Source organism: Rhopalosiphum padi, chromosome 1 (assembly GCF_020882245.1).
Source record: "Rhopalosiphum padi isolate XX-2018 chromosome 1, ASM2088224v1, whole genome shotgun sequence".
NCBI classification, from domain to species: domain Eukaryota; kingdom Metazoa; phylum Arthropoda; class Insecta; order Hemiptera; family Aphididae; genus Rhopalosiphum; species Rhopalosiphum padi.
In genome coordinates this window covers 76,490,964-76,512,484 of record NC_083597.1, presented here as the reverse complement: position 1 = coordinate 76,512,484, position 21,521 = coordinate 76,490,964, and the positions used below count along the sequence as shown (strand labels likewise).

Sequence of the window (21,521 nt, the reverse complement as noted above, 5' to 3'; positions counted from 1 at the left end):
ATATTTGATGTTGCAAAGTCAGCAACTTGACTAATATTGTTGATGTTTTTAACTTGTTTTCAATATAAATTATTAATATAAAAACTCCGGTTAAGGTAACACTTAATTTTACTATTTAAACAAATTATGTTTGCAATTTGTATTGATCATAAATAGTCTTGGTCTATCAATATTATGATCGTTTTTCGTTATATGCATAACATATTTTACCCAGGTTGATATAGTCATTATTATTATTATTATTATTATATTACCTACTATATTATGTTATACACTCAGTTTCTATGGATACTTGAAATGTTTGTTTGTTTCTAAACGAGTATTCAAAGTACAGGGATTTATGCATGTGATTAAAATATTAAACAGTGAAAATAAAAGGTACTTATTATACAATATGTATTTAGTGCATAATAACTGATTAAAAAACTATTTTTACTATAAATACCTATATTGAAAAATAAATAAATACGAGTATGTAACATTGTCAACAACATTAAATTTTTTATATAAACATCCCGTCTTTATTTGTCTGTAAATAAAAAAATAACATTTTTACGATTAAACTAATTATTTTTATTAGTTGATTTTCAATTAAATCAATTAAGAGATTAATTATATTTATGGCATTTACAATTTTGTTCAGTTTTGGTTTTAGATTAAATTAAATAACTAAATACATTATATGTTTAGTTGTATAAAACCATTTCAAAACGTTTAAGTTGTATGGTAGCAATGTGCCAATGTAACATGTTTAACACATCATCAAAGTAATATCATAAAAGAACAACTGAAATTTAAAAATATTCTCCACGCTCGTGTTGTACTACTTATAAATGGCGAGCCATTTAACTGTCTACATCAGTGGTTCTTAAACTTTTGGAGTACGTCGTATATGCAGACCCTCAATGAAAAACTTTTTCAAAACGCACTCTTCTCCTGGTTTACTCGCAAATAGCCGATGGTCTACAAAATGTATATCATTCAAAACAACATTTTTGAAAAATAAAATTATCGAATTTACAAGCTCAAACTATTTGAAACAATGAATGTACGAGTATATATATATATATATACACTAAAATGGACCACACTCTATAGTTTCTTTATATCATATATATACATACAAGTATCGTTGTTTTATATTGATTATAAAATAATTAAATGCAGAATCTGAATTAAGATAATATTAAAAGTCAGACGTATAGTACACAATAATGCACGTACTTGGATAGAAGTATTGTTGATGATATTGTAATAAATATATTTTAAAGTCTCATTGATGGATTTAGTATAAATAATATAAAACGATAATTTGATGACGTTAAAACATACTATAATATTATAACAACATATGGACATAGTATACAAAGCGTTTAGCATCATAAGTGGGTGAACACACGCGCGTTTACTCAGAGGGCGTGATCATGGCTTTCGAAAGATATGGCTAAGTTTTTATTTATTAAAAATATCTCAGAATGATTTATTATATTAAAGTACCAGGATAATGAAGATATCATAACGATAGTATATCATCTGGAGACACCTAATTTATATCATAGCTGATGGCTCTAAGTTGGTAAAATTACAGCAATAGCTTAAACCTCGTAGATGTCAAATCATAATCCCAAACGATTTAATTACAAAACATACGAAAAAAATACGCGATTTTCGGCACCATTTAAAACATCATGCTGCTGTGGGCAAATGTCTTTTTGTCTATCACTATACGCTTTATTAAACTTAAATTGACCTAAGAAAATTATTTAATTACACGACATTTAAATCGCAGACAGTCCCCCGTTACACATGACTATTGTTCGTAATTCCGTATATTATACAATGTGGTCTAATATAAGGTAATACCTTCTAATATATTATACTTGATGTTTATAAATACGTAAAATGTGATACCATTTTTTATCTCAATACTTGTGTGAGATTTAAACTTTTGTTTGAAAAGCAATTGATAATTTTAAAAAAAATTTTGTTGCGTGGTGATGCTGAAATGAACGCAGAAATAATTTTTTTTCTAAACTAAGAAAAACATGGCTGTGCAACTGAAAAAATTACCACAGTGCAAAAGTACAAAATATTTCTGTATTATTATAGATATGGAATTTTTTTCCAAATCAGTTCAACAGGTATTATACATAATCACAATAATGCGTTTGAATATCTATAATTTATACATACTTTTATATTTTTTAATCGATAAAGATAACTGCTTTCGTCAGCCGATGTTCGTAGTTCATCCACAACGAATTTGATTATACTTAAGGAACGTGTATATAATTCAATTTTTAATATTAAAACAATTTATCTACCTATAATAATATATTCATATTTATATACAAGCTCTTACAATTTATTTTAAATAGAAATAAATTATATTATAATATGTTAAATAGGTCACTGATCACGAAAAATATCAAATATATAGTTTGAAATCAATATATTTTGACGATAAAACTATCGTATTAATACTATCATTCCAGACATTGTGGAATGCAATGAACGCTTTGACTAAACATTGTCTATTCTAACGCAATATAATAAATAATAATAATAATATAATGCCAATAAATTCCTATTCATCCGTCTATTGTAATAGGTACTCGTTTATAGAGTATGTTAGCAGTGCGACTCGTGAAACTCTATACATATATATATATATTATCGGCTACTCCTAGTAACTTTTATAATATATTATTATATTATATTGAAGCGTCCACCCCGAAAACTTCCACCGATTTCTTTCATGTGATATTTTCTTGTAATTGCGCCGTTGGCGTGTGCTCCAACGACGACGAGCGGACTCGACCAACACACGCTGCTGAAGTCACCACAATACCGTAGTCGAGTAACGACTACTGTGTGGTATTTTTTTTATCGTTATTACTATTATTATTTTTATTATTATTATCATCATTATCGTCATCATCGTCATTATCATTATCCCAAGGGCGGGCGTGTGTACGGCGCGATAACACGAAAGCCATCGCAATAAAGACGGCAGCCACTAAACATACTCGTAGCATAACATTATATTGCAATATCACATGAGATCGATGAGTTGAACAGACACGTTACAAGTGTTCGAACACTGTTGCAGACTGTGTGAAGGAATACATAACTTGTCGATTACGATTCTTACCGTTTTCGTGTGTCTCGTGATATACATAAAATTATAATGTACACAAAGTTATTCCGTTAAAAAAAAAAAAACAGAACAGAACAAAACAAATATACGAATATATATAATAGAATATTACCAATTTTAATGTATGTTTGATCGAGACATTATTCACATACTATTAATATGGCGTATTGTACCTACTATATAATTTCCAGGTATCTTGATTGGAATAATTCTACTATATTAAATTTACGTTTCACATTTTATTAACGATGCAAATAACATTATCATATAAATATCAAAACAGTTTTAAGATGTCTAAATACTCGAGTCCCGAGTATAATGCAATATGTGACATTATAAGTATGTAAGCTTTATCTCAAAAATCTTGAATAGTTATTGTATTTTAATAGCAGTCGTTGAGGTTTAAATATCCCTTTGTTAGGTGTAATACTCGACTTTGGGGCACAGGGAGATAGAATATCCCAACTTATTTTTCAGAAATGTTATAGCGTATCCCTACTATTATTTTTAAAGGGAACGCATGGGACGCTTTATTATTCTGCATTTTTTCTTAAAATATTAAATATATAATCATAATTATTTTGTCTTATGGATTATCAAAATTATAATACTTAAGTAATATTATATTGTCAGTCATCACTGTTATCATTAATTCACTATTATTTATTATCAATTATAATAGATTTAAAGATTATACATTTTGAATTTCATTTTCATTATCATCATTGTTATTAATACAATGTATCTACTGAGTACTGGTCTACCCAATAATAGATTAATTATAACAAGTAACTATGTAAAATCTTGGATAATAGGTGGTAAAAGAGACTGAAGAAAATTGCTATTCAAAAAGATAAAATAGGAAGATAAAAACAACAACATAATACTAATAATAATTTATGGAATATTTAAATAAATAGTTAAAAATTGATGTTTTTTATTTATTTATTTTCATTGCCTTTTTGAGTTTGTTAGTATTTATAACTATAATATACATATATATATATTATATATATAATAGGTACAGTAATTACCTATGTCTTATATTAACTTGTATATTTTTCATTTTCAAATTGATTGTTTATAAATACTTTTATATGGTTTAAAGAGGGGTATTAGGGGGTAACAGGATTATGTTTTATAGGGTGTATGAAAAAAGCATGTGAGATTTATTTAATTACAATATTTAAATTTATAAAAAAAAAACACTTATCAGTGTAAGAAATACACTTTAATATTAAATCTCCTTCAAAGTATTTACCAATTTTATGTCTAACCGATATTATTTCTTACTCATTTTTGCAGCTCCAGTGCCAAGAGTCTTAAACTGTTAATGCTTGAGTCGATTAATTGAATTTGATATTATTATTTCGACGTCAAAAACCATCTTCCATTAAGGTTGGTTTTAATCGTTGGAGAACGGAGACAAAAACTAGTCATACGGTTCTAGGCTTGGTGAATAAAATATGTAAATGCTACTATCTGTTTATTAGTCACGGATTTACGAAAAGATAGCTGATAAGATGGAATAAGCTGGTTACTTCGAGCTTTGGGCTGTTCTGGGCGATACCACCGGATTCTTTGTATCGGCATGATTAAAAATATTCACTACAATCATTCCGATTAACAATAATAATTTGACCTGTTGGAACAAATTCATATTAACGACAATAGGTCTATTATGATATATGTACGAGTTTAAGCCCCGGCATTTTTCAATCATACCTCGTATATTTTAACAAATAAGACGTATATATATTATACATATAAATCGTATGGTGTAGTTAAAAGTATTATTGTTTCCCTGAACACCGGAAAAAAAAAGCTTTTTCATCTATCTCGAACTAAACTCTCTCTCTCTATGTCTCTCCCTCTATATATATATGTATATGTATAATACAGACTTTATATATACTACGTGAGTACCTACGTCGTACTTTATATATATATATATATATATATAAAATAATAATGCGTAAACCCGCGCGTCGTCGGAGCCGTTCGTACCGTCGTTTTATCGTGTGCGCGTGACTGCTGCTGTGGCCGACGAGTGTCTCTGTTTTTGACGATGAAAAACGTCCGTTTCGAGAGGATTTCGACCACCAATGTGCTTTTCCCTCCACCCGCGCTATATCACATAAAAGCCGCCACTAAAATCCTTGAACTCGTTTCCCTATCGTTTCAAGCGCGCGCGTGTGAGTCGTGTGTGTGTGTGTGTGTATGTGTGTGTGAATTATAATCTATTGATTTTTATTTCATTTCGTATCGACGGCGGCTGAGTTGGTGACGGCTGTGATGGTCTACGCGCGTAAAACTGTTTTCGACGACCATCAAATTGAATATATTATTATGTACTTCCCGGTCGATCGGATTGGGAGAAAAAAATCGAATTCAAACGAACATAATAATATAATAGTGCTAAATGACTGTTTTAGTCGTATAATTAACCGCAACCGCAGCCGACGACGTTGACGTGTACGCAATAGTTTCCTCGTATACCTATACGCTCCACCACCACTACGCCAACAGCCCCGGTCGTCGATTCACATTGATTGTGAATTTGTGATAATTATATATATTTATTATTTTGTATTGTATACCGCATTTTTGTGCAGCTATAATATTGCGGTTGTATTTTAATACGCGCAGAATGATCAGATATATGTTTAAGTAACTAAAATAGGCGTAATACAGTTGTATTATCATCTAAAATGTATATTGATAATACGAAATAATATTATTGTATGATTATCATTACAATAATAACTAATAAAAGATATTTTATTATCTAAATATAATAAATAGGATTCGAATAATTTGGACTAAAATGTTATCGCATAAGGACAAAACATCGACTGCAAAGGCTGAGGCCCAATAATTACGGTTACGTGTCTCAAACTCACGACGATGTACACAAGATATGAACGAGAAAATCGAACGACCCTAATATATAACAATATATATATTATAGTTATCGGTCGTGATCGCCGTCGTCGTTGTTATTATAACTATTATTGTCAAACGTTTTCGACGATGACGGCCCCAAATATCGTGTATCGTATTTCCGATTTAATAGCAATAAAAACACAGCGTGTACACTATAGTATTACATTATACGTAATATAGTATAAATGTGAATATGTGATAGCCTATATGTAGGTACATTAAATGAAACGCAGTGCATTTGGGACGTACAACCCTTTTTCCCCTAGAAGAGTTATATCGACGGTGAACTAACAACGGTAAGGTGTTATTTGTTCACATAACACACACACACAAACACACTTAAAATATATTTATGTTTGTATAATATGCGCGTAACACATATTATATAGGTACAGATGTAGGTGCGCTAGCAGAAGCGTAATAATATATATTGTAATTTAATCGTTGTATTTTTTCTTATTTATTTTTATTCTTGCAGGAACAAGGGTGACCGTAATATGCATAGCCCCTAACGAGTATGATATCTATCGAACTATAAATAGTATGAAACGATAATCAACCGAAATGCGATTAATAATTTAATAAAAATATTAAAATAGTTGTTTACAATATAATGTCGGTTTTGTTGATTTTATCGCAATAGCTAACTGTAAACAACGAAAAAGGTCTAGAACAATAATTAAAAACAAAAATTATTGTACGTGGAATAGAAAATAATACAAAATTAAGGGTAAGTATCTGCGTATATTTATGAAATTGACAACCGATACATTGTATAAGATGTAGGCAAGTTCACACACTCGGGTAGTATAATAGTTAGCTGTGACGGAAGAAATAAGAAAGATATAATAATATAACAGTAAAACGAATTTTCTAAGCTACACTAGCTTTTAACGAAATAAAAAAGAGCATCGTTAACGTCAAAGAATATTAACTTACACTTAAGGATGAATAGTTTATTGTAAACATAATATGTTATGATCATACTGCTTTGAAAGTGAAACCTGGTAGATAATAATAGACTAGGTAACAAAATATATTGGAAGCGTTTGAAATGTTATGTTACAAGATGATGTTAAAAAAAAACAACTGGACCGTGAGAATAACTAAAGATAATGTACTAAATAAAATATCGAAAAGAAAAACACTACGGTTCAAAGCTCTATTAGAAGACGAACTGAGTAGATTGCTCATATAATCAGACAGGAAAGGTTGCGAAAATTAATTATAGAATAAGACGTTAAAGGAAACAACTACATAGAAAGACCTAGGGTGGAATAAATAAAGTAATTAATGAAAGATCAAAGACGTGGACGACAGAAATGAGCGCTGAAAATCAATAAGAGAAATGAAAAAAAAAAAAACCAAAGTGTCTGACTCATAGTCTAAGAGTAATACTATACCAATATATTATTATAGAATTTTACCTACCTACTACGCGTATAATGTCTATATGAAACATAATATGTCGTAATATATATTATATTACCAACGCTGAGTTAGTTTGTTTTTGAATTACTATCAACCCTCTCTGACACGACTTGTCGATCACAATAAAATTTACAACACTATAGTATTATATTATTATTGTTACGATCACCTTCGCGTCCCACAAACAAACGGCAATGTGCCGAACTTTTGGCCCGAAAGTTAGGGCGCTTGCACTCGTATACAACTGTAGATGGAATATTTTCGTTTCGGGATCAGTTATATTGTTTTGAATTCCCGCGTCATTAATAGCGATGAATTTGAGCTGTACATGAATCCGCTAGAAATTCGTTCGTTTATTCCGATACACAATAATAATAATAATTCCGATATCTTTTAGTTTATACCGGAATACAAATCGGACTATTCTGGTATATCTGGTATATTTTTTTAAAGTAAAAAAAATGAAATAATTAATGAGCTATAAACGTTATCAAAATATTACATGAAGAGAGTTGTGATATGCGAAAGGAGAAATTAAGAAAAGGAGGGGATTACACATTTATACCGGTACAACTGTTTTGACCCAGCTCCCGAGGTGGGTTAGAAAAAGTATACCATTTAATATAACAAATATTTTAAACTGGTATCGCAAACAAATTTCTTTAATTTATACCGGTATTCATTTTAAGGGGAAATGTATACCGGTATGGACCAACGAATTTCTAACTGGTCTATCCGTATAATAATAATTTATTGAAGTATTTTAAAATAAAACAAATAAATATAATAATAATAGTATGTATAATGTATATTATGCATAGAACACAGGTATATTTGTTATGACAACGACCTTAAATGGAGTGTGAAATCGTTTTTAAAGCATGATTTTTTTTCTTTTATTATCGCTCAAAGTTGTTTTTACTATTAAATAAAGTAAGCAAAATTACTTAAAAAAGTGTTTGAAACTCGGAACGTTAAGGGACAACAGGGGTGGTGGTTTTTTCAGCAGCTCTTCGGAATTCACGGTCGACCCGATCGGCGTTTTTGGCTGTATGCTTTTTATATTAAAAAATATTGATTTTATTTTTGCAGAGAATATTAAGTGTTGCTGCGCTGAATACTTTTCGAACAAACCACGGAGTTTTAATTTCTTTTTTTCTCTTTTTTTTTTCTTTAATAAACATTTTTCCCCGCAAGTACATATAATAATAATAGTAATAATCCACGTGAAATAACACGACCTGCAACGGTGATGGTTATATATATATAATGCATGTAGCTGGTAATAGAATATTATACATATCGAGGCTGGTCGAACGGAGATGATTTAAAAGTCGATCCCCAACCATTCCATAAAATATTTTTACTCAATAATGTATATCATAACATATTATAATCTATTATAATTTATAATAAGAACCGAGCTACGCTTATCACGGCTGGTGTTTAGTGCAGTGCCTTCGGTTAATCGATTTATCACTATAATAATAATATAACACCTAAAAGTGTTTATAAATCATAAAAACGATAACCGATGACGCTCTCTTCCATCATACAACACATATATCGATAAAAATAAAAGTTTACTTTTCGGAACTTACGGATAGATACATTTTGTTTGTCGACACCTGCAGCTGTTAATATGTCGTGTGTTGTCGAAAACGGCGTTCCCCCGCACGCAATAAACGTCGAATATAAATGGTCAACTGCTCCGATACCCCCATCCCCCTCACTCCTGCGCGAGATATACGTGACAATAATAGTTATCATAATTATTCATAAAACCGCGAGTGCAGTGAGTGATGAATGTAATGAGCGGATGACGTGTCGCGTTGTCGGTCGTTCGCCACACACGATATTATTATTATTGATTTAATTACAAGTGCGACAGATACGTTGGCGTTTTTATCATAATATTATATTGTAATCGAGTTCACGGTGAACGATTCATTGCCGAGTTTCGCGAACATCGTTGGCGGCAGGGCACGCGCGTTTTTATGCGTTTTGCATTCGTGTCGGTTTCGCGCGTCGGCCTTTCGGACAACGTTTGGACGAGAAACCTCAAAAAATTACCACCGCAATGCATAATAATTAATAGTAATGTACGTATGGCCGAAATCGCGTGTCGTCGCTTGTCGTCCAATAATATTCGTTACGACCATCATAAATATTACGATGCGACGACGGTCGCGGTAAGCCGCTGCAGCGATTGACGTCCGACCGAGTGCGCGAAATTATTAAATTATTTTGTTTTTCATCATCGAAACGAAAAAAAAAGTAAAAACACAGTCACTCTTTAATCGCACGCGCCGTTATTATTATTACTATTATTATTACTGCTAATATTATTGTTATTATTTTACGTTCGAGTGGTGTGCGGTCGTGGTTTGCGGTTTCCGACACACTCGCGGTCGACGACGACGTAGTCTGATGACGACTTACAAACACGTCTCTCGTCCGACGCTAATATTATAATATATTGCACGAGCACACACGTGCCCCGCGACAATGCGCGTCGGGCACTTAGCGAGCGGAGTTTACTGTGACGGGCCCGCCAGTGTGGGTGTGTGCGAGCACAACGCATTATCGGTCCGTCGGGATTCGTCGAAATGCGTTTGACAAATAAAAGAATTGTAACGGCGGCAATTGTTTTGCGGGGCAAACTGATTTTCCGCGCGCGTTCGATAACCGTTTGCCTGTTTACCAGAAACATTAACTAATGGTGAAGTGGGCGCACAGTGTTTGAACAATGAACGCCCTCACACTCGCGCGCGCGCACACACACACACACACCGTTGGCACTCGTTCGCGATTCACCGTGAATAGTGTATAAATAATAACATTAAAATATATAATATATATATACTATACATATAGGTAGTAAGGATGCGATGGTGCGGATCACAACAGCGGCAAGTAACGTAACCGTTATGGGCGTGGGGAGGGGAGGTAAGGACCCCTAAAATATTTACCGTCAAACAAAATTTAAAAAATACGCGTGATGATGAGTCTGGACGCTCCATCCTATAATTCGTTTAGACAAAAATCGTTGTTACACCTTATTACTCAAGTACAATATCACATTTACCGTTTACCGTAGTTGTATGCAGAGTTTATAGGATTACACTATTATAATTTATAAGACTAGAGTTGTATATGCTCCACGTTAGATTAAAATATCACAACAGTTGTATTATTATACTTAGTTTTTATGATGTTAATAATATTACTGTTGGATTTGTTTTCAAAAATAATTCCACGAGTATTCTGGTGTGGTGGTTAGGGAGTTGGTGGAGGAGGGGGTGTAACGACAGAGATTTTGTTTTTGCCAATGCAGTGGAGTATGATATATATTATTAGAAGATGATAACATTATTATCGATTTCGCGTCATCGACAGCAGTAGGATAATGACGAGTTTAATTATTGATAGTACAATTACTCTGTTTCAGTACTTTATCGTAAATGATATGCAATGCCAGCGCTAGAACAACTCAAAACAGCACAAGAAAGTTATTTTTGTGCATATTTGAATGGTGTGAAAAATAAAAAAAAAAACAATAGAATATCACAATATAAATTTTATCAGCAATGATATTATATTCAACCAAATCGACAGTAAAATATATAATAAGTCATATTCATATATATATATATATATTTAATATTTAATTTATATATATATATATTTTTAATAATACAATATCACAATATTCCATTTAAATATAAATTGGTATACAATTAATTATACATTTTATTATTTTATTCTTTCAACCAGTTATATAATTTTATTATATATTATCGTTATCATTGTTATTATTTACTATTTAGAGTTATATCCAAACAAATTTTACACAACATATAATTTTAAAAAAAAATTCTGTACATAATACACATAGTAATAATTTTTATATTAAACTTAAAACACGTAAAACACGGTAAAATATCATTTAATACAAAAATAAAATACGACGTCTTTGGCAAGTGCATTTCGATATTATAATCGGTCGATTTTTTTCTCTCTCTCTATATATATATATATAATATATAATATTATATATATATATATTTAAGCTAGGAGAATTTTACAAACGAAAAAAACAACTCCAAAACAAAATCGTATAAATTGTGTTTTGCGTACGGATAAACCCATACAAAACAACACAAATAATAATTAACGTAAGTTGGGGTATAGGTGGGTTACATGCAAACAATAAATATTAATGTAAATAATATATTACTATCGTTCGACTATCAATCTATATAATATTACATAACTATTACATATATATATATATACGACAGGAACTGTGTGTGCCAATATACGATAAATTAAAATTCGTCGCAGTAAAATATCACTAAACAAAAAAAAAAAAAAAATCAAAAAAAAAATCAGGGCATCGGACGGCCGCAAAGTTGTATTGTGCCACTGGGCTATGTGGCGCATGCTGCAGAGGCTTTGGAAACCCTATGATTTTATAGCGTGTACAAGAAAGTAAATATTATTTAGTGTATATTATATTAAAATACCTATACACTATATACGTCATATAGCCGGTATTATAATGATATAATTATCCGAACGAGTATTATAATTCCTATGTTATAACCTTATAACACAATTTGATAATATGTCGGTATTCTGTTATACTATAATATATAAGATAAGTTCGAGCCGTACCCTCGCCAAGAACATAAAAGGATTATAAGAGGATTCTTCGAGTACACCTCCACTCGCGAAAACTTTGCGACCGGTCCGTTTCGGCGTACCGTTGATTTAAGAATGAAAAAAAAAACAACAAAACAAAATAAAGAAAATAATAAATATATAAAATTATATTTAGTTAAAAAAATAAAATCTTCATACTAAATGTATGTCTATAATAATGTTCTCTAAATAATGCCGATTCTCTAGTATCAGTCCTCTGTGGAGCGCAATCACGCGTTGACCGAAAAGTCGTATATTGTAGTCCGAGAGAATAACTAACCTACAGAGTGGGAGGGGTAAATGGGGTGGCAATCGAGCATATTATCATGGGCAAAACTGCAATAATATTATTATTATATATGTATCGTTCGGGGCGGCCGTGTATCACTTGACACACACCGTACATGTTATTATAAACGTATTATGGTAATATTAAACATACGATGACACACAAATACTGATTTACAGGGCAGTCCAGTGGTGGCGGCGGTCGTCGGTCGGTCGTGCATATTGTAATATTATTATGGTATGTAATCGCGTGCACTCGTATTATAGGTACACGGCGGCGAAAAAAAATACAGTAGAAATAGAAAAATAAGCCCTGAGGGCAATATACGGCACGCGGGGACGGCTATAATTTAAAAACGTTTTGTGCGGTACCATTGCGTTTACGAAACACTGAAAAAAAATGATAATAATAATAATAATAATAAATAAAAGTGAAAAAAAAAACTGTTTGGGCGAATGAAAAGATGAGCGGGATTTTATTACCGGTTTCTTTCTTCGGGGGTTTTTTTTTTATTTCATTTTTCTTGGCCACGACAAAGGGACGCGCCAGTACCCACATCCATGTGATTTTCCTCTGCGTGCGTATAGGTAGGTAGGTAGGTAGGTACAGTGTATAATATATAATACAGGTATGATGATGTGGGAGAAGGGAGGGCATTCGGATTGTACGCCGGGATAACAAAAGAAGACGTTAAGTACTCGAGATGAAACTGTGTGTGTATGTGTATATATGTGTTTTGTCCTCCGGTGGCACTGTATACTCACTCGGATAAAAGTAAAAAAAAAATTTAAAAAAAATACAGAACGATATACGTGTCCATATATTGTATGATACGTATATGATTGGTGTCGGAAAACAACGCTCGGGGTTTCAAGGGCGTTTTCTTCTGTCGTATTTTCCTTCGGGGGGATGGTCTCTTTCACTCTGGCTCTCCTCACTTACTCTAACACTCGGAAGTCGTACACAAAAATTGATTACAACTCGCGCGCGCTCATATATCGAGAGTTCACGCGTACCGGGCGGGGTGAAAGGATTTCGTTGGACCGCTGCCCGCATCGTATTTGGAGAGCAAAGGAAAAAAAGGTAAAAAAAAAAAAAAACCCATGTAAAGAAATTATGGAAAAGGAAAAGTATATAGGTAGTAAAAAAAAGTAGATTCAAGCCTTTGATACGGTGAGCTGCCGTCGAGGAGAACTGAAAATTATAAAGTAACCGCTGTGAGAGACCGACAAAAAAAAATAATAATAATAATAAACTCAAATGTTCGCTAAAACGTAATTTATACTCTATTTCACTTTCTGCGGATAATATATACACACGCACGGGCGCACAGTCGTTGGCACAATAACTTATACAATTATAACGTCGCCGTCGATAGAAATAATCGTTTTTTAAATATATTTTAATGATACAATATTGCGTTATGATATCATCTGTTTTATTCCGTTTGACGATTTAGAAGGGTTTTTCAATAATTAGTTTTGTTTGTGATTTTCTTAAAAGTGGCTGTCTTGTGATGTGGGCACAATAGTTAGTCGACAATACGATGTCATTACAATCGTCCGTTGTCAAGAGTTTTTCGGAGACGTTCATTTCTGTCACGAAATCGCATAAAATAATAATAATATGCACTTTATGTCAAACGAGGCGTCGAGCCCCATAAGCGGAATTTCAGCAGGCATCTGGGAATTCACGAACCGATTCAAAAAATCAAACGCGCATGCGCATAATAATATACTATAGTATAATATTGGGCGCGGATCTGAGAAGGACTCGGTGGGTATGACAGCATAGAAACGGATCGGGTAAGTTTTTTGCATATTGATTTAGGTGCATTACCCGCCGCAGGTATTTGTATCCGCTAAAAGTTTCGACGAAAGTTATTAGGAGGGATATTATATTTTAATCTTTTAGCATATAAAAATATCACATTTTTAAACTGTATAAATCCGCGGTTACGACCAAAATATGCAATAAAAGAGTTAAAAGCGTCTATTTTACGATAACATCTTATGAGTTATGATTATAAAATAAAGTCTAGCGTTGACGTTATTTTTTCATCGAATATTATATTATATTATCGACGGCTGTGTTTTTTCTTCTTTTTATTTGAAAACCGATCAACACGGTGTTACACGAACGGCTGAATAACACCTATAATGTATGCTATGCCATCGATCCTGTTTTCACGATATAAAAACGAGAGTAGGTACATGAAAAAGTGATTTATAATAAAATAATTCCCGATACTGAGTTGGCTTAACTCAATTATAGATTAATACGGATCGTAATTTAATAAGAGTCGTAGGTACAAGTGTCTAACCAAAGTGAATTTCAAAAACATTGAGCAAAAAAAAAAAAATGATGAATCATTCAATTTAAGTAAAATACGATTTCATCGGTGAATATAATTGATTAGGTATGCATAATACCTATATATTATAACAAGCTCAATATTGGAAAAGTTACATAAGAACGTTATTGTATAATAACATGGTATAAATCCGCTACAGACGAAAGTGTGCACGTCATCTCGCATGTAATATTATTTGAAAAGAAAAATGACACGTCTCGAAGTTTTACATTTTGATCGTTCATAAAACTTCGCCGACAAAATTCGTTGAAAATACCGTGAAATCTAAACATAGTAATTATCGTATTTACCGGGAATATTGTTTAAATACCGAACGTAATTCGACAACTCCAGATTGGTTTTGTCGCGACATTGCTTGTAAATCACATGTTGTTATATTTTAGACATGGAAATGTATGTTGGACGAAAAACAGTATCAACACACGCGTGAGTCATAAAACCATAGGTACACAGTATAATTTCATAACACAAAGTGCTTGACGGTTGTAAATTCAATCGCGATCCACGCAATATTACTACCAGGAGAGTTACGCGTATTCCAAAACCACGACGGGCGAATTATGTTAGAAGTGAGGATTCGTCATTATAAAAGCAGAAGTAATTTAAGTAACATAGAAAGATTCCAGGGAGGCATGGTTTATAAATATTATTCGCTGGCCAACCAAAAATATCGCACAATTGACCAGAATTATTATTTTATAACATATAGTGTAATATTGGAAAGAATTATTATTAATAATAATTTATACATTATAGATTCGGTTTTTAATCTGAAAATGGTTTAATATTATAAATACTTAGTATATTAATATAAAATTAAAAAGTTTGACACGTTTTTGATCATTATAGTAGTGTTTGATTATAATTAATTGTTATTTATTTTGTAATATGGTAATAATATATTATTTCAGTATATGCTTTAAAAAACTTAATCTAATAATATAATATTTGGTATTCGATTAGAGACATTAAAATATAACTATTATTTTTATAGTGTAGGGGATAATGTTAATTTATTTGCCTATTTGATTTAATCTATATTTCAAAAAAAGTTCGAATAGTAGTCGTAATATCGCTTTAACTATATATTGTATTATGAAGTGATTCACAAACGACTACATAATATAGCCCCATATAGGTAATGTGAATCAGTATAACATTATTTGGACCGGACCGCCGCCAGAGTTTGTGTGTCGTACTAATAATACTAACTAAATGCGTCTCATACAGTGTGTTAAAATAATAATATTTACTACTGTAGTGAGTCTACATGGCTGGACAAAAAAAAAATAGAAAGAAAATATCGAACGAAAAATAAACAAAAAATAAAAAACACATAAAAAAGTAACATACAAAAAAAAATGATATCTTAAAAACTTGTATTGTATATTTTACTTAAGAGTATCGGTCGAGATCAGACGTCGGTTCCGCATCCTTCCTGGTATCCTTCGTCCGGCGACCCCTTGTTCAAGGCCCGCTTGAGCGCGCTCAGTGGCGGCATCACTTGCACCCCGTGTTTCCACACCCTGAGACTGGCCGCCTTAGGATCCGGCGGCGCGGCCACCGTTTCTCTGACGCTCGCGCCGACCGCGGGTAGGGGCGGCGACTTCTCTATGATCGGCGTCCGGTCGTTGGCCGCTGCGTCCGACGCCGTCCAAAAACCGGGCGAGTAAAGCGAATCATCAGCCGTCCTCCTGTACTCGCCGCTCGCCGACCTCCTGGCCGGCTGATGGTGTGCGGCGCTCGGTGGCTGCTGTTCGGGCGCGTCCACTATTAGGTCCGGATTGGACGCTTGGCTCCGGTATAGCACAGTCCGGCCGGTGTCGAGCACGCCGTTGTGGCCGAAACCAGTGGCCTCGTAGTGGTCGGCCGCGAACGACAGTTCGGTGAGCTTTTCGGGTCTCCTGATCCCACCGACCACGGCCTCCGCGGCCAACGTGTGGTCGAACGCGTTGCCGTATCCACCGTACGGGCCACCCGGTACCGCCACCACTGATGACGCGACCACCGTAGTGGCTGCGGCCGGAGCGGTGTTCGGGCCTGACGCGGGCTGCTTGACCTGCACCACTACGGCGGCCGTGCCATTGCTGGTCGCCGATGCCGCGGTAGTGACCAGCTGGTGCGGCTTACCGTCGGACCGAGTGGACGCGGGTGGTAGTCGCTTGATCCGGACCAGAAGATAAACGATGACCAGCAGTATGGTGACTATGAGGAACACCAGGAACACGCTGAGGCCGGCCACCTGGCCGTTGGCCAAGAACGCAAGGCCACCGAGTCGGGTGACGACCAACGTGAAGTTGGCCTCGGCCCGGCCGGCCCGGTTCTCGGCCACGCACAAGAACTGTCCCGAGTCGGACGGTTGGACGTTAGTGAGCAGCAATGAACTGTGGCCAGTGCCACCGCTTGTGGCCGTCCGGTCATCGGTCATGAACACCCGTTGAAACGGGCCAAACGCCGTGTTGTTTGCCAACGGCCGGCCGTTCCAGTACCACGAAACCTTGGCGGCCGGCGACGATTGGACGCGACATGATACTGACGCGTTGTCGCCAGTGGCCGCGTGCACGGTTTGGTCGTCCTGCTGCAGTATGTCGGGCTGGCACGCAAAGTCGTCGGCGGCCAGCGCGGAGAACGTGCGGTTGGCCACGCGACCCGGGCCAGTGGCGCACGCCGGATCGACAGTGGTCGGCACGTTATTGTCGGTCAGCCACACTTTGACCGGCCTCATGCGGCAGTCGCAGTGCCACGGGTTGTCGTGCAGCTCGACGCCGTGCACCTTGTGCAGCGTGGCCACCGTGCCGGCCATTAGCTCCGTCAGTCGGTTGTTGTTCAGCTTGAGCAGCTCCAGCTGGTCGATGCCCACGAACGCACCCGCCGCGATCTCGTGCAACTCGCATCTCGACAAGTCCAACCGGACGAGGCCGGTGCAGTGCCGGAACGCTTCGGCCCCGACGCGCTGTATGGGGTTACCAGCCAGCGACAGGTCCCGGAGCAGCGGCACGTCGACCAGCGTGTCCGTGGGCACCGTGGTCAGCATGTTTCCGGACAGGTCGAGCTCCACGGCGTTGGTCAGGCCCTTGAGCGCGCGGCTGTCGATCAGCCCGATCCGGCACCGGGACAAGTACACGCGCTGCAGGTTGAGCAACCCGAGCCGAGCGAACGCGCTTCCCGGGAGTATCTGCAGGTTGTTGCCGGACACGTCCAGCACCTGCGTTACCGTGTCGATGCCCGTCGGCACGGTGATCAGCGACTTGTCGCGGCACTCGACGCTCTGCTTGCCGCCCTTCCACTTGCACTGGCACACGTCCGGGCAAGCGTCGGCCCGGACCAGAGTCGCGCTGGCGACCGCCAGCACCGCGGCCGCCAGCCACAGATGCCACCGGCGGGCCATCACGCGGCGCGGCCCGTCGCCCGCGCGTGGCCGCCGGACGACGTAGGCGCCGGGGTCGGTGGTGACGGCGTCGACGTCGTCACGACGCCGGCCACACGAGTGACGCCCGCGCGACCGATCACCGCCGCCGCCGCCGCCACGCGCATCGAAACGCGCGTAAGAGTGTGACGAAATGATTTATAGCGACGGTCGGTTTGAAGATTTCAAAACGACAACGGTGTATACGCGATACGGTATACCTCGCTGTCCGCTAACGTTAATAATATTATTATTTTTGTACTCACGCACGCCGGACGTCGATCACTATTTTTCGTCACGATGTATATAAAAATCAAAAACAAAAAAATAAAACTGTTAAAACACCGCGGGAGATGTCGAACGGAATCGTTTTCGGAGTAATCGAAAAAACGTCCACACGATCAAACAGTACGACGGCGACGATAACTACGACGAAACGACAATCGCACACGGCAACGCGTAATCCAAACGATGTCCGACGGTCGACTGGCGCACGGGGAAAAAATACGTCTGTCGGTTGCGGTGGAGCACGGTCGGCGGCGGCGGTACCGGGCGGAACACGCGCCGCGCAGCGCCATCGGGTGGCCGGACGTCCAACCAACGTCGTGGTAATCGCCGCCCGGCGATTCGTCACGGTCACGCGTTGATCGGCGCACATCGAAGGGGTGCTTAGGGTGCTGCTGCTACTCATCACTCTGTATTCAAAGAGCCTGCCCCGCGAATCCCGCGATAGTTGTACCACGCTGCCCTATTTTTTTTTTCGGAATGCTTTGATGATGATATTTATAGTCGAATAATTAATTTACTATCGGTAATTAAATGCGCATATAGATGATTATACCGAACGAATCTGGTAGATTTGTAATTTTGTTATCTTCCAGGTACACTGTATCTATACTATTATGAAGTGTGCACTTAAACCGTGTACACACACTATTTTCAAAACTATTGGATAGGTGACTCTTTTAAAGATATGCTTTTAAAATTTTAATTTTGAATTTTGCCCTTTATTTTCTTTTGTCTTTATGTCGGTCGATTAACCCATCTATCAACATTTAAGGTATAAATCATCATTTTAATAGTTTGAACTCTGAAATGGAATATTTTCATAAACACATTGCTGTATAGGATGTATAAAAATATAATATAATACTTAGCATAATATTAAATTGGTTTCCCACTTCTTTTCAAACCAATAATAATGAGTCTTGCGCATACGCATTTTACGGTGCGGCGGTCTTATTGATGTACTGGAACCTGGTAGATTTTTACTTTTTCGTTTTATAAACTAAAATTTAATTTTACTTATTCTCTGGTGGTGGACTAAACCTTTACCAACGCACTACTTGGTTTTTGAGTTGAACTTTTTTTTATTGAATCAATCTAAAGTTGTAGAAATTGTGCCCTTCGGCACAGTAAGATATACTTTGGGTTATAAAAAAAATGTAATCTAAAAAATGCCTTTTAGTCGAGCATGGTTTTGGCATGATTTATTTAGAATAGAGTCATGGTATTTAAATTATGGTTTAGGATAGATCAAAAAATAATATATTAAGTCCTATGCATTTGATTTAAATCAAATTTCACTATAGTATTATTCTCATGATGTGGTATTATTATTTTGTGTTTCTATAAGTTAAATTATTATCCATGGAGAACATCTGAACTTCAATATTTATAAAAATCGTTTTTATACTTTAAATTTAAATACTTATACAATAAAAAATAGTTCAAATAGATAGATATTGTTGGGAAAACAATTTTAAATGTTATTACAGACAATCGCTTATTATTTTTTAATAAAATTAGCAATATCATTCAGTCAATTGTGAATTTATACTATAATTTTTATTATATTCTTATGAGAAACTTTACAACCAATACTGCTTTTGATATATAGCGGATGCTGGTATCAAATTCATACTATGCTATTTTTGTTCCGTCAGTTGTATTTTTAGGTCGCTATAAATTAATTTTCAAATTACCAGATGTTTTTGATTAATTTAAACCAATGTTATTGAATTACTGTCTTTTTAGTGATAATAAACATTTACTCGAAGTTAGTAAATAGATATAGTTCCATTAATAACAAAAAGTGTGAAAAATAATAAAAATTATAGCTTAAATATGCAATAAAAAAAATATTATGTATAATATAAGTTCCAAGTTTGACGCACTAATTACTGTTAGGTATATATATTTTAAACACTGTGAGCTTAATGAGTTTAGATTATATTATATAATTATGTGTACTCGTAATATAGTATAATATAATAAATAAATATTATTATTATCAACTTACGTCTTATGTATAATGACAATACCAGCGTAAAATCGTTAAAAAAAAAAAATATATTTTGGTTTGGATAATTAACCCGAATACCATATTTTGCAGCGTGCACACTACAAGGTAAATAATTATGCGTCTGGTTTATAAATTCATCAAATTCGTTTTCCATTTCATTTAATGTCAATCAATAACTACTATATATATATATTAAATTATTACATAAAATAATATTATGTATATATATAATTTATATGCTTAGCTATACTGCAGTTTATACTAAAACAAGTAACCTACATTGTCAAAAATCAATATATTATGGTCGTTTACTATTATTTTACATAAAGAGTAACGCAAAACCGTTATAAATTGAAATACAGCGGTCTTATATTGAGGTGTATTATACAACATTTCAACGGCATCGCGGTAGAACGAAAACGGAAACATTTTAAAACGTCGCAGTATCGATTTGAGTTAAACGCTAAAATCTATTACTACTAGACCTATATGTTACGTTATTTCAGTGTATATGCTATATATGCTAGTGTATCAGACTTGTGGCCATTGTTGCAGCGTTATGCAGAGAACGAGTTAAATATATCCTTGCGGCTCGGGCTGTACATCGCGGAGTAAAAAAAAAAACACTCAGAATTCGATTTATTTATCATATGGTTCTCCGGAAGGTCAACTGTACAATTCCGGTCAAAGATTGCCACCGGAACATACAAAGTAAATGGGACCCCCGCCATATTCCACATATACTTAATAGTATTATATTATTATATTCGAATATTATTATTTATTATAGTTATTACCTCTATGGTATCTATATTATGATTGTGATTTTATTATCTATCTGATTGGCTGCAACTATGGTTCTATTATTTGCTTTGAGAAATATTTATTTTCTATCTTCAAGGA

At 35.2% G+C, this 21,521-nt stretch overlaps 1 protein-coding gene across 1 annotated transcript in view; it reads right to left on the bottom strand.

Moving 5' to 3' along the window:
* LOC132928004 (leucine-rich repeat-containing protein 24-like) overlaps window positions 1-18,796 on the bottom strand; it is a 76,622-nt gene extending 57,826 nt beyond the window's left edge. The window contains exon 1 of the mRNA XM_060992561.1: window positions 16,303-18,796. Within this exon, the coding sequence (XP_060848544.1) occupies window positions 16,322-18,295 (1,974 nt within the window). The 5' untranslated portion in view covers window positions 18,296-18,796 and the 3' untranslated portion in view covers window positions 16,303-16,321. The remainder of the gene's footprint in view (window positions 1-16,302) is intronic.
* Window positions 18,797-21,521: the final 2,725 nt, after the last annotated feature.